General features: G+C 34.4%; 2 protein-coding genes across 2 annotated transcripts; one reads left to right on the forward strand and one right to left on the reverse strand.

Moving 5' to 3' along the window:
- Positions 1-1,112: 1,112 nt before the first annotated feature.
- Positions 1,113-4,791, forward strand: LOC105645730 (aluminum-activated malate transporter 9). Its single transcript, XM_012231408.4, has 6 exons — positions 1,113-1,621; positions 1,784-1,924; positions 2,010-2,279; positions 2,428-2,567; positions 2,664-2,810; positions 3,970-4,791. The coding sequence occupies exons 1-6, from the start codon at positions 1,324-1,326 to the stop codon at positions 4,606-4,608; spliced, it is 1,635 nt and encodes a 544-aa protein (XP_012086798.1). The 5' UTR covers positions 1,113-1,323; the 3' UTR covers positions 4,609-4,791.
- Positions 4,792-5,405: 614 nt separating this feature from the next.
- LOC105645728 (WRKY transcription factor) lies at positions 5,406-10,022 on the reverse strand. Its single transcript, XM_012231407.3, has 2 exons — positions 9,834-10,022; positions 5,406-8,060 (listed from the first exon to the last, which is right to left on the reverse strand). Exon 2 carries the CDS (start codon positions 7,789-7,791, stop codon positions 5,752-5,754), a length of 2,040 nt encoding a protein of 679 aa, XP_012086797.1. The 5' UTR covers positions 7,792-8,060; positions 9,834-10,022; the 3' UTR covers positions 5,406-5,751.
- Positions 10,023-14,259: the final 4,237 nt, after the last annotated feature.

Genomic DNA, 14,259 nt, shown 5'->3' on the forward strand with positions numbered 1-14,259 from the left:
TTCAGTGAAAGCATATACTCTGAAAGTGAATGATATTGAAGAAAGACAGGAAGAAAGAACATAGCATATGTATGTATATATATATATATATATATATATTTGTATATTATTGAGGTTTGGATAGAAAAGGAGAGAAAAGCCAAGAGAATGGTAATCAATATCATCAATAAGTGAGAGAAAAAGAGAGTTTTCTTCAATGTGATTATTTGTACAACTTGTGCAATCTCTCTCAAGAAAGAAAATAGTAAGACCTATCTGTCATAGCAAAGGTAATATTCCATATGAAGAAAGCAAGAAGATGTATTTATTTATTTACAGGAAGAGAGTCAGTCCATGCAGCCTGTTTAAAAAGGGAACTTTTAAGGAGCCTTCATGCAAAATAGAAGAAAGTATCTATAAATACACCACTGTAAACCTGTTTTTAGTAAGTGACAAATCATACAATGCTATACAAGCTAACAAGAGAGAGAAAATTAGAAGAAATTAACCTAGATAAGATAATTTATACTCAAGATTTGAAAGCATTAATTCAATCATTTCTAGTTTTATTAGCCTTAATTTTTGGATTAGTGAAAGAGAATTGCAGCTGAACAAGAAAAGGACATATATTACAAATTGAAGAAAAAGTTGAAATACTATTGCTAACAAACGAGTGTGCAGGAGGATATGTGATATATATGTACGATCTTCATGGGTTTCAAAGAACATTTAGAAAAACAAAAAAATATATATTTTATTATTATTTTACTGCCGAATATTTATACATATCAGCATATAGTATATATACACATTTAACATACTAGTAAATTTCTTGATCGATCTTTTTCCACATCTGTTACTATTTATATTACATTTTACTGCTAAACAAGCATTATTATTGCCTCTGTCATGGTGAAAATATTTCGAAAGAGCAAAACGTGGTTACTGAAAATTGCATGGCCATGCAATTTTCAGATTCTAATTCTCTTTCCATGCAGCATTATTGAGTTAAGCATCTTTATCCTAAACTGTTTAGTTCCATCTTCTCTTCTATTATTGTTGTATTATTATTCTTCTCTATATACATATCCTGACCAGACATACTTTCTTCCCTAGTTGCACCTTCCTCTTAGCCTCCAATCCTTCTTCTTTAAATTGCAGTACACAACTCATTCACATCTCACCTTAAACAACATCAACAGCTTCTCTCTCATTAAGAGCCAAGTATATTTCTTGGACAATATAATTCAAGAAACCAAGTTTGTAACTTTATTTAACATTACAGCAAACCTGAAGCAAGATAGGCTTAAAGATTTAGAAGAGTTCATAATACTTGATTGGAGAATGAATGGAAAAAAAGGCAGCTTTGAGATCAACATTCCAATGGCTACCAAACCAAATAATAAGCAACTGCAAGACGAAAAGAAAGATGGATTTGCAGGATTTTCTTGCAAGGCTTGTATGTGGAGAGTGTGGAATTTTGCTAAAGAAGATAGCAATAGAGTGATATTCTCATTCAAAGTGGGGCTTGCTGTACTTCTTGTGTCGTTGCTTATACTATTCCAAGCACCTTATGATATATTTGGCACGAATATCATCTGGTCGATCCTCACTGTTGCAATCATGTTCGAATACACAGTCGGTATGTTCAATAAGGATTACACTTAGGAATTATGACATATTCATGTTTATGTTTGTGTGCAAATGCAATGTGAGCATATGTACTAAGTATAAACATTTATGCGTACTGAGGAAACTAACAAATGTTTCATGCAAATTTTTTTTTATCGTTGAATTTCTTAAGGTGCAACTTTCAACCGAGGGTTCAACCGAGCACTTGGGAGCTTGCTTGCAGGTATATTGGCTATTGCAGTTGCTCAGTTAGCTCTACGCAGCGGGAGGATTGGAGAGCCTTTTGTCATTGGAATTAGTATCTTCATTATTGGTATAAATTCTGAAAATTATAGCAAATAAGCAACAAAAGAATGAAACTTTCTAAGTATATACTAAATATAGTTATATATATGCAGGGGCTATTACGTCATTCATGAAATTATGGCCATCTCTTGTGCCATATGAGTATGGATTCAGGGTTATACTCTTTACCTACTGTTTAATCATAGTTTCTGGTTATCGAATGGGGAATCCAATTAGGACTGCAATGGATCGACTGTACTCTATCGCCATTGGAGGGTTTGTAGCAGTTCTAGTGAATGTGCTGGTTTTTCCTATTTGGGCTGGGGAGCAATTACACAAGGAGCTAGTCAGCAGCTTCAATTCAGTGGCCGACTCTCTTGAAGGTAAGATACATATTGGGATGCCAAATTTTTGTTCTTTTGTGGAAGCAAAGTAAAGAGTATTAAGACAGACCAAAAGATGAATAAGAGATTTATAGTTATAGTAGTACAGGAACTGATATAAAAAAGTATTACATTTCCATGATTTTAGAATGTGTGAAGAAATATTTAGAAGATGATGGGTTAGATCATCCAGAGTTCTCCAAGACCGTAATGGATGAGTTTCCAGATGAGCCTGCTTACAGGAAATGTAAAAGTACATTAAATTCCTCCGCAAAACTCGAATCCTGGGTATATTTTTTTAATATTTATAATTTTTTCCCCCTCTTAAAATAATGATTACAAGTAATAACAATGATTATGGTTCTTGCTGGTTCCATTTAATAGGCTCATTCAGCAACATGGGAGCCACCACATGGCAGGTTTCGACACTTCTTCTACCCATGGTCAGAGTATGTTAAAGTTGGAGCTGTTCTAAGATATTGTGCTTATGAGGTTATGGCACTTCATGGTGTATTACACTCTGAGATTCAGGTATTTGATGCATATCTTTGTTGTGTCTGTGTGTTTATGTCTCTCCGTGCGTTTCCAGTGTGCAACTTGAGCATTGCTTGTTATATATATATATATATATATATATATATATATATATATATATATATATATTATAGCAGATGGGATATTCACATTACTATTTAATAGAATTAGATCCTAATTGCACCCAAGTATGCTGGCAAATGAGGAATCTTTCATAGTTCTTTCTTAAATCAGATCTCTTATACCAAAAGAATACTTCAAAAAGAACTTTGAGAAAAAGGAAAATGGGACCGCGAACAAAACCATTAAAAAGAATTATGCGGAGGATTTATTCTTTTCAATTGGCTTCCATTAAAGGGTGGATTTCACACACGAATATCGACTCATTTAATGCTTATACATTATTGATTAGGAAGTATCCTATTATTTGAGTTCTTGCTTGCTGGTACCGCTTAGCCCTGCCAATTAATGCCATAGCTTCGGGGCAAGCTATGTGGTTCAAGCCTTTTCCGCCTTCCATCTAGCGTTTCCCTGCTTGAGACTTTTTTATTAGCCCAAGTCCTTATGCTCGGAAATGTCATTGCCTAGTCAACTATTTCTGGGGCTACTCACATATTTATCAGTATTCATTTATTCTGTCTCATATTAGAGCAGTGTTGCCACAATGACAAACATACAGAGATTCCTATGGCTGGTTCAAATATTCATGCACATAGAGAGCTCCAAAACATCTTATGAATAGAAAAATTTTTAAAAGTTGTCTCCATGCACAAGATTCCTGCATTGCAAAAATTGCATATGCAAAACACAAATGGGGATGAGAACAGCAGGAAAGAAAGAATTGGTAGTGTTCTGAGATAGCAGATTCATGGATTTTCAGAATGGAAGCGATTAACTGAACAAGGAAACTGTACATTACTTGATGTATGCAACCTGACTTTGAACCATTGAGCTCCTCTTTTCTGCCTTCTGTTGATAATTCTTTCTTAGCCAATCTTCGGAAATAATACGGCTGCAAATCTTTAGTTTTCTGCAGCAGATTAATATAATTATTAAGAGCGACAACAGATAATCTGGCAAAATTTTTACTGGTAGATGTAATTTTGAAACATTTTTTGAATGAATTCCCAATGTGTAATTTCTTGATATTTTGCAGGCACCATACAACCTCCGTGTCACATTCCAGCCAGAAATTCAAGAAGCAGCAACACAGGCTGCAGAACTAGTAAGGAATTTAGGCAAAGACATAAGTAACATGAAGCGAAGCCTGAAAACGTCACTTTTAAAGAAAGTTCACAGTTCAATAGAGCGACTCCAGCGCACCATAGACATCCACTCTTATCTCCTAATATCTAATTTTGATCCTCTCGACAACTCTTCCAAGCCACTTCCTAAATTGCCTGCAACTCTTTCAACAGCCACCAGCTATGACCTCTCGAATCAAATTCCTGAACTTGACAGCAATAGCTTAGTAAAGAACTCGGATCTAATAAACCAAAACACTCCTTCAGGTACTCTTGCACTAGGACAACCGGTGGATTCTTACCATGAGATGATGAGGAAGCAGTCGAGGAGGTTGCATTCGTGGCCATCGCGGGAGGTGGATGCATATGAAGAAGAGGGAGGCTTTAATGTGGATTTTCTGCCAAGAATGAGAGCATTAGAGAGCACTGCAGCACTGTCACTTGCCACATTTACCTCATTGCTTATCGAGTTTGTTGCTAGGCTTGATCATTTGGTTGAAGCGGTTGATGAGCTTTCAAAGATGGCCAAATTCAAGCATGAGAGTGTATAGAAGGAAGATATATTATATGTCGGCATATACAGATTTTGAGATGATACTGATGTAAAAGATATATTACTTGAACTGACAATTTCAAAAATGGGATAGCAAGAGGGGAGAGGATTCTAAAACAAGTTGTAATCACTTGAAAATAAAGTTTGAATAATTGAACATTTAGTTTTTTAAGTTCAAAAATTATCTGTAGCACATTCTTTGTGGTTTTACAACAGAGGAAGAACCAATATGTCTATCTCTTGTTTGTCTTTTTTTTTTTTTTTTTGGGTTTCTTAAAATGAAAGAAAAAGAAAGAAGACATCTAAATTCATAATTAGTTTAATAACCGACCATAATCTCATCTCAGAAAATAAATGCAAAGAAACATAAATGAAAAGCATTATTTAACTTCCCCTGTTTGACTGGCTAACAGTCTGGTCCAAATTAGTTAGTTTCTGCCTTCGTTTTGGCGGAAAAGAAAGAGTCAGAAGAAAGAAATACCCACAATTTAGGCTTGGTTTGGCAGAGTTCCAATTCCAAGTCCTCTTTCTTAATTCCTCTTTATTTAGGAGTTTCAATTTGCTGAAACAACCAAACCTGTTAATTCTGTTCTCCCAAATAAATTCGAACTTGATATTATAAGTTTTCTCATCTAATTTTAATCTAGCAATAAGCAGTAAATTTAGTTAGAAAACCAACAAGCAGAAATTCCATCTATCAATGAATCAGAGCAAATCTGAAAAATAAGGCACACCATTAAAATAGTTTATACCCAGTAATAGAATTCAAAATTTAAACACTCAAAGCACCAGTAGTAAATATAATACGCTAAAGGGATTTATTAATGCCAGAATGTTTGACAAACAGACTGATCTTACAGGCTAATAACCTGTGTACACTACACAACCACCTGATGGACAAATGTAGCTATTTACAAGGAAGAACAACAGAGACCTGACCCAATGCTAACTAAAGTCCTAGTTGATTTATCCAAATTATGAAACAAGGATGGTCAAAGCCCTTATACTTTCTGCCATTTGAACAAATGAATGGAGAACAAGTTCACAACACCAACAAGCTAAACCCAATAAATGTAGACGACACAACCATTCATGAAACTTCGCCAATTGCCGAAACACACAAGGGAAAGAGGAAATAATCTTACATCCAGCTCTTAGGCACTATGAAAGATTTTTGTGGCTCTGATGGATCACTGCCCAGACTCCTTGAGCCAGTGCCAGAACCACCAGCCAGCATTGCCATCAAACTGCCACCATGCACCCTGCCTTCTGGTACAAAAACAGGTACTGATGAGAGGCCTGCTTCCCCAACAGGGATATGGGCATTTGGGACTGCAAAATCTTTCAAATCAGAAGTAGGTTTGCTTGCTGAAGCCCCCAGATTTGATCCCATCTTTACAATATCAACATTCATGTCCTCAGCCGCGACTTCTTTCAACTTCTGAGGCTGGCTAATCTTGGGCTCATGGATGATGGGTCCCAATGTAATACCACCATGAACCCTCTTGTCCTGCACCAGGCTACTATGAAGTGCACAGAGACCTGTCTTACCCCTTGCAAATGAGTTGCAAGGACCAGTAGGCTGGACACCATATTCTGATCCAGGATGACCCCAAGAGCATCTCTTCCCTCCACCGTGTGCCTTGCAGAAATCTGTGCTTCCCTGGGCACTTTTGCCACACCCTTCATATTTGCATCTCTTTCCACCACCATGACGAACACAAAAATCTGTCCTTCCTCTTGCACTCTTAGTGCACTCAGGTACAGCACACCTCTTTCCACCTCCGTGTGCAACACAGAAATTCGTCCCTCCATGAACACTTTTTGTACAAACCCCACCACCTTGGAAGGCACACCTTTTCCCTCCTCCATGGCCCTTACAAAAAGGTGTACTTCCTTCAGCACCCTTGGTGCATCCAGGAGCTGTACAGCGTTTTCCACCACCATGTGCTTTGCAGAACAACGTACTCCCTTGTGCCCCTTTTGTACATCCTGGTGTTTGGCATCGACGACCACCTCCATGTGAAATGCATAGTCCGGATAGGCCTTCAGCACTCTTCGTGCAATTTTCTTTTTGACATCTCTTCCCACCACCATGGCGAATACACAATCCTGATTTCCCTCTTGCAGCTCGAGTGCAACCCTCACGACTACATCTTCTACCACCGCCATGCGCAATACAATAATCTGTGCGACCTTCTGCACTTTTTGTACAACCAAGGAATTCACATCGTCGGCCACCTCCATGGGCCTTGCAGTATACAGTTCGGCCCTCAGCTCCCTTGTGGCAACCTGCTTTCTGACACCTTCGGCCACCACCATGGGAAATACAGCGTCCAGAAGCACCTCTAGCTCCCTTTCCACATCCCTCAACCTGACACAGCTTGGAATTACAACTGCGTTGATGTTGTTTTTGTCTCTGGGTTATCCCAGAAGTACAGGTGACTGAACTTTTTGGCATTGTTATCACACTTGATGAGAGGTCTGGAAAAATAGTAGTAGGATCACAAGTTCTTGGGACCTGGTTGAGAAAAAAGCTAGCATCATTATTCTGTGAAGTCAGCAATGTAATTCCTGTTTTCCAACTACATGATGTTGACCCCTCATCCACATTTGAAGCCCCACCAAAAGCAAGTGGCATCTCCATGCCAAATTCAAGTGGAATGGACGTCGGACATGGATAGACACTAGTAATGTCAGATTCAGAAGGCCCAGTAGAAAGACTCAACTCTAGATCAAACTTGGGCTGCAAATCCAGTCCTTTAATCTTTGAAACAGCAGATTTCTTCGGAGACATCTTCTCATTGCTGAGATGGAGGCTGAAGTCCAAATCAAGATCCATTGAGGACTCCTCATCAGTTTCTTTGGCTGAAGACACTGTAGTGCAAGCAGTTGCTGAACTCCCCTTGCTGTCTGAGGAACTTGATGGGCGGCCTAGACCAAGAGACAATGAAGAGCCAACATGCTGACCCATGGGTCCATCTATCCAATTCCATTTCCGTTTCATTCCCTTTGAGGGAGACATGTAAGTGACAGAAGAACCAGGGGAATCAAGACGTAAAATAGTATCTGTGCTATATTCAGCCACAGGTCCTCCAACTTGCGTTGAACTTCCCAAAGTGTTGAATACGTTTGAGGGATAATTAGCAGCAAAATTCAAGTTCTGGAACTTGTTCTCCATACAGAATGCTAAAATCCAAAATTATATCCAAACCTAATATCAATATCAATGAACAGTACACCTGACTTCTGGGGTCAAGAATTCAACTACAAAACTAGGGTTAGATGTCTCGAAAAGAGACCATCCCACCCCCACTAACAAATCCAGAAGTATCACTCCGATCCATTTTCTTGTAAATTTACCACAAACTGGCTGGTCAATTGCAACTTAAGAGGATAAATCTGAGTAAAATGGATTCCTTCCAAACAACACTGTAGCAGCGAACCATCCTGTTTCAGAAGTTATACAATAAGAACAAGGTAAGTCTAACTAAAATAAAAGCAACCGTATTCAACATTATAGAGAGAGATTAACAGCCTGTTGGGCATTGTGGTTGAAACTGCTTTTATAAAAAAGAACCATTTTAGATGCTGTTGGGAAGGAGCAGAAGAAAAATATACTACTATGACTTTCAACTGTGATTTATGAGTCATTGAGTTAGCAGTTTTCCCATGCTTCAGTCGCTAAAAAGTAAAAGAATTTGCTATCAAAGATTAACATATTTTAAAAACTCCACACGAAATAGAATAGTCCAGAAATTTTGAATGTTATTACAAAATTGGGAAGAAATAAGGTTGAGCAAGTTGTTTGTCATACACTAGAAATAGAGCAAGAAATTAACATGACAGCTATCAAATGCAGGCCCCTCAAGTTCTAGGAGAGGAAAAACAGAGTCAGAAGATAAGAATAGAATACAGCACTCGACCAATTAGTACTGAAGAGATATAGAACAGTCGCATTGTCAACTGACAGAAGAGGAAATTTGATGAATGCACAAGAAAAGGTGACCAAAAGGAAAAGGCAAATATTTTCTTATGCATGCATCAGTTTTTTTGATACAGGATGGCAGCTCAAAGATAACAAATTAATACTATTACAAACTGAACAATAAGTTCCTCTGTCAACAGGGATGAAATTAACTGCTTTTCAATTGCAGAAACACCAGGAACTAGATATTGGAGTTTCTTAATGCCTCGCCTAAACAGCTAAACTTGATCAATACTTAGACACAATGCCTTATTGGTGCGGTTGCTTTGTCTTTGAGAAGAACAGCAACTTATTGAGACACAATCATTCAAAAATAGAAGAAAATAAATAACCATTCACTTAGAAGACATCTATTCACGGATGGAAGCAAATCAAATAAATAAGGTGACAAAAATTACAGTTGAAATCATCCCTAGAAAAGTAAGACATTTAAGAACTAATAAGAAACAAAGGAATGAAAAGATATGAAGTGGCATCTATGAAATAAAAGAATTACAGAAAACAGAATTCAATAGAGAACTACGCATCTAAAACTTAACAAGTTTCAAAAAAGGCAAGTTGAGCCCAGCCAGCCTTTAGGCAAGCAAAAGGAGTGAATGAAACAATCTTCCATTTTGAGAACTGTAAACCCTTCTGAACAATAAAGCTTCTCTTCTGGAAAAACATAGCATGAATATAGCTTAACATTTTGTTTTTTTTACAAAAAGAACAAGTTTTGACAGCTACATGAGCCGCAGGACATGACAAATCCGAATCCGTAATTCACATGTTAGCTCAAATACATAAAAACCACGAATCCATGTATAAGATGTAAACCAGAACTTAATTAACCTTCGCAAACGAAAACAGCAAAATGAAAAAAAAAAATTTTAAAAAAGAAAAAGAAAACTCTGTTCGGCTGCTAAGAAATCGAATAAGCGGGAAACGTTATAAACGAAAGTTTCGATAAAAGTTAAATCCTTTAGTCCCCCAAGCATAGAGTTCTCAGTTCAACTACTTCAAGACTTGAGTTTAGATGCTAGAGCTCAACAAATTCGAAAAAGGAAAAAAGGAAAAAAAACACATCTTGAGCTAAGAATCTCACTTCATTGCAGTTTCTCAGCAGTCAAATGGAGCATGAACTATAAGAATTTCGATTCAAAAACTTAAATTTAATAAAACAAATGAAGAATCAATGATTCAACAAACAAAACACAAGATTTGGAGAAAAACATTGATTGAATTAAGGAGATTACCTCAGAACTGCAAAGAAATCGACGAAAAAATCAGTGACATGGAGATGTGCAGATCTAAAGCAGGATTTTTAGGGCTTATGGGCGGCGGCGAGATAGGCGGAGACGAGGCGGAGAGTAAGAGAAAGAGAAAGATGCGAAGACATGAGGAGAGAGTGTGGGGTGGAAATAACGAATGGAAAGAGAGGGAGGGGGAGAGAGTGCACGTGTTAAAGAAAAGTGGGGTCACACGTGCCGAAACTGTGGGTTTTTGGAGTGCTGAGTGCATATCATTATTTATTTCTTGAAAGTAAAAATTAAAAAATAAAATAAAATTAAAAGCGGAAGATTTTTTTTTATCTGTCAGGAGATGTTTTTATATGTTCTCACGCTATTTAAGGCATCCTCTTATCTGTCTCTACGTCTGTGTACATTGGCAATAGAGAACACTTCTATAATTATTTTAATTCTCTTAATTTATATTATTAATTTAAAACTAATATATAATTTTATAATAAAAAAATTTAAAATTACTGAGTAAGTTGTGACAACAAGTAATTTAACATAAGTAAATGTGTTTATAGTGTCAATTTAAGAAATAATTGAAGTAACAAGACATGTTTTAATCGAAATTATGAATTTTTAAACACACTTACGGGGAGGTATAAGAGCCGTATCGATATTTTTAAAGTCATTTTGTAAAACTTATAAATAAGAAAAAAATAAAAAGATACGATAAGAGAGGAAAGAAAATAAGAAAGGATGAAAACAGTAGAAAAATCATTTATTTTTCTTTATTTATTTTCCTCTCTCTTATTTAAATGGTAGGAAAATATTTATATTTTCTCTTGTTCTGAAAGTTATAAATTTATAATTTTAACCTTATTCTTCCATATTTTTAGACCTATAATACGAATACAATTATTGTAATTTAACCCAAAATCACCTCCCTCAAATGTCTTTTTTACTATTTTATCAGAGTCTTTGTACATAACTTATAAACAAAAAAATATCTCTCTAATTATAAAATTTTTTAATTATATTTTTATTACATTTTAATTATTTCTTCTAAATACAAAGTGACTTGAGTGTTAATAGAAACATAAATTAAATATCTCAAAGTTAATTTGATTATAATTAAATTTTTTTTTTATATAATACCAATTTAGTTTTTTCTACATCGATTAAAGTCAAAAAAAGTTATTTTGTTTAAAGGATAAGAAAACATTTAAAAATCTCATAAACAGTGTTTAAAAAATCTTGATATATTAATTTAATTATAATTTTACAGTTTAGTTTATATTTTTCCAAACAATTACAGTCAAGCCAAGGGAAAATATGGATGTTGTTTAAACAATTTCTTCTCTTACACTTGACATTGAAAATAGAATAAATCCTTTGACTTGGTTTATAGTTTAAGAACATGTTTCTTCGTTATATAGTTTTTTTTTTTTTCAATATATAATTAAAATTATTTTTTTATAAAAATACTATTTATAATTTTTTTAATGTATATTGCGTCCGAACACACGGTGTAATTAAGTCTTTCCTTCGTCATACGTAGCCATGTAAAACTCGATAAGATTCGTCGCACCACTTACATAATTATTCTAATTTTAACTACTTAATTGTCCACGTATTTCAAAATTTCACTTTTCCTGTCTGATTCAAAAAAAAAAAGTTTCCCAATTAGATGTTGTCAGATGGCCCAGAATCAGATCCATTGAACGTAGACACGATGCAAGACATTGTTCGTGTGACCTTTTTTTTTTTTTTTTTTTTTTTGGCATCGAGTAATTGTAACGTATATGGTGACGAAAGGAGCGGTTCGGTTGTAGCTTGGAAATTGAAGACGGGGTAATATTGACATAGAAGGGTCAAGCTTAGGTCGCGCGTCGCGAAACGATAACGAAACAGAAGAAGGGCCATACCTTCCCCAGTCTGACACGTCAACCAGACATGACATATTGGACATCTTTGATTTTCTAGTCGGCAGCGGCTCGTCACCGTTCGTTGTGCTCAAATGGACCCCACTCCACGCGCCTTAAAGTGGGTCCCACCTTCCCTCTGTAGTCACCATTCTCAAGGTCGTCCTTCCTACAGCGGCGGTTTGCGGTTTTCGCTTATCACTTTAACGCTGCTTGCCACAGTCCTTATCCTTTAACCGCGCTCCTAAGTTCCTAACCAGTGCGTGTCCTTTTTATATATATATATATATATATTTTTTTTTTTTTTCGCACAAATTATATTATTCGGTTTAAATGAATTAGAGACTAAAAATTATTTTAAAATGAATTTATGCATTTCTTATGGTATAAATTTGAAATATAAATTTAATTGAATTCTATATAATTTATGATTTGTATGATTTCATATCTTTGAAAATATATGAGTTCATAGTTGAAAGTATTTATTCTTACTTTCTAAAATATAATAGTAAAATTAAAAATAGTAAATTTTAGCTCTACAAAAAATATTATACTTAATACAACTAATAAATATGCAACCTAATCATTGATTAGGTAGATTATTTAAAAAAAATTAAAAATGCAACCTAATTTCTACTAATTCCATATAATTAAATTCTTAAAAATAAATTTTAGTATCTACTTTGAAACATATGGGTTTCATAAAATTTTATATAATTTATTTTGAATTCCAAAACTTTATATCTGAACATTAAAAAAATAGATATTTTGGGTTATAAGATTTATATGAAATATATAAAGTGGAAGACATTGGCAATTTTTTGTACCAAAAACAGGAAAAAGAATGGTTCTAATACATTTCTAAGCTGGAGAAAGGTCAAATTTATACCAACAATTAAAGTCAAAGAATTTGATTCCCTCCTCCCTCGTGAAACCTTATCATTTAATCTCCTACCACTAGATTTTGCCACGCAGGATGTCCATATTGAATATTGGCCGCCGGATCACCAATCCACTGATAGATGGTCCCCCATTGTGTGAAAAGCATACCTTTTCTTTTTTCCCACCAAAATTTTATAAAATAAATAAAATTTTAAGAATTCTTTTCCTTGCATCTATTTTTAGTCTATCAATAATGGATGGTGGAGAATGCTTAGAATTAATTAAAGCATTGCACTTCGTTAAAATCTCAAGTAAGACCAAGGTATATTTAATAATAAATATATATATATGATATGATAATAAATTTAAATTTAAATTTATTTTTCATTTGAAAATAATTTCAAATGAAGTAGAACGATGGAAAGAAAAAATATATATATTTAGGAGGAAACAAGATTTATTTTTTTATAAAAATTGAGGGGTTAGATTTCGTACTTAGTCTCTATTACACACTTTTATAATCTAAAAAAGTAATTCTAACTGAGCTTTTCAAAAATATTAATTTTTTTTTTTTAATTTGCACATATGTTTGCATGTTAATATTGCATATCATTATCCATACATTACATCTCATCGATCTTTTTATATACTGAAAAGATACCGAAAATAAGAAATTTTACGTTTGAATCATCTTTATTATAAAAATTATCAATAATTTAAAAATTATTATTAAAAAGGAAGAACTACGACTATTTTATCGGTCTAAACTTATTCCGGTGCATTGAGCCTTCCGGGCAATAAGCAAATTTGTTGCAAATATTAATATTTTAGTATATGTAGAAAGGTTAGGGCAGGGCAGGGGATATGCCGATGGGATGTTTCCTTAAGATTTTCCCACGAAGAATATGCCATTTAATATTCGAAATCTATCTAAAAATTTTGATGTTGCACGTGCAATGTCTCATGCACAAAAACCAGTTTTCATGTGCCTACGTAATTAATACATTATTAAGTAATATTATAACACGATTAGTTCACTACTATTACTCAAGACAAAGGAAAAAGAACAAAAAGTTAAAAAAAAAAAAAAAAAAGAAAACATTGATTAAAGGTATTACATTATGTATTATGTGTCAGTTTCCAATTGGGCCACCTTTGCATACAAGGACCTACGAGATCTTCATTTGTCCATCATTGAATTGAAGCAGAAATTTTCCGCTTCTTTCCTTTTTTTTAAAAAAAAATATAAAGAAAATGACTTCCATTGGAAGGCCAATTATTGGAATTTGGGATATTCCCCATTTTGTGTAAATATATATATATATTGCTTTATCTCTATTTGGTGTAAATAAATTTTGTAAAACTTTCTAAAATTCACTAATTTCTAACTTTCAATATTTAATATATAAAAAAATATTTATTTCAATTTCAGGAATTCAATTATGTGAAATTGAGGAGTAGTAAATCATTTTCCATTGTAAATGTTGAAATTTCAAATGATCCTACGAAATTTATATAATTAAAATTACACACCAAAATGTCTACTTTACTTCTCTCTTTTCTCATAAATCTTTCTCTGCTTTTTACCCTTATCATTCTCCTTTTTCTTACTTCTTTGTTTCCCTCCCCTCCCTTTGTTT

This window comes from Jatropha curcas, chromosome 4 (assembly GCF_041381405.1).
Source record: "Jatropha curcas cultivar XTBG-Jc1 chromosome 4, XTBG_Jcur_1.0, whole genome shotgun sequence".
NCBI classification, from domain to species: Eukaryota; Viridiplantae; Streptophyta; class Magnoliopsida; order Malpighiales; family Euphorbiaceae; genus Jatropha; species Jatropha curcas.

What these genes read in the sequence shown, in the direction of transcription:
- LOC105645730 (XM_012231408.4), top strand. Translation starts at nt 1,324, where the DNA reads ATGAATGGAAAAAAAGGCAGCTTTGAGATCAACATTCCAATGGCTACC. An exon ending in CCGCAAAACTCGAATCCTGG is followed by an intron (nt 2,568 to 2,663) that starts GTATATTTTTTT and finishes TCCATTTAATAG; the next exon opens with GCTCATTCAGCAACATGGGA. An exon ending in TATTACACTCTGAGATTCAG is followed by an intron (nt 2,811 to 3,969) that starts GTATTTGATGCA and finishes GATATTTTGCAG; the next exon opens with GCACCATACAACCTCCGTGT.
- LOC105645728 (XM_012231407.3), bottom strand. Translation starts at nt 7,791, where the DNA reads ATGGAGAACAAGTTCCAGAACTTGAATTTTGCTGCTAATTATCCCTCA.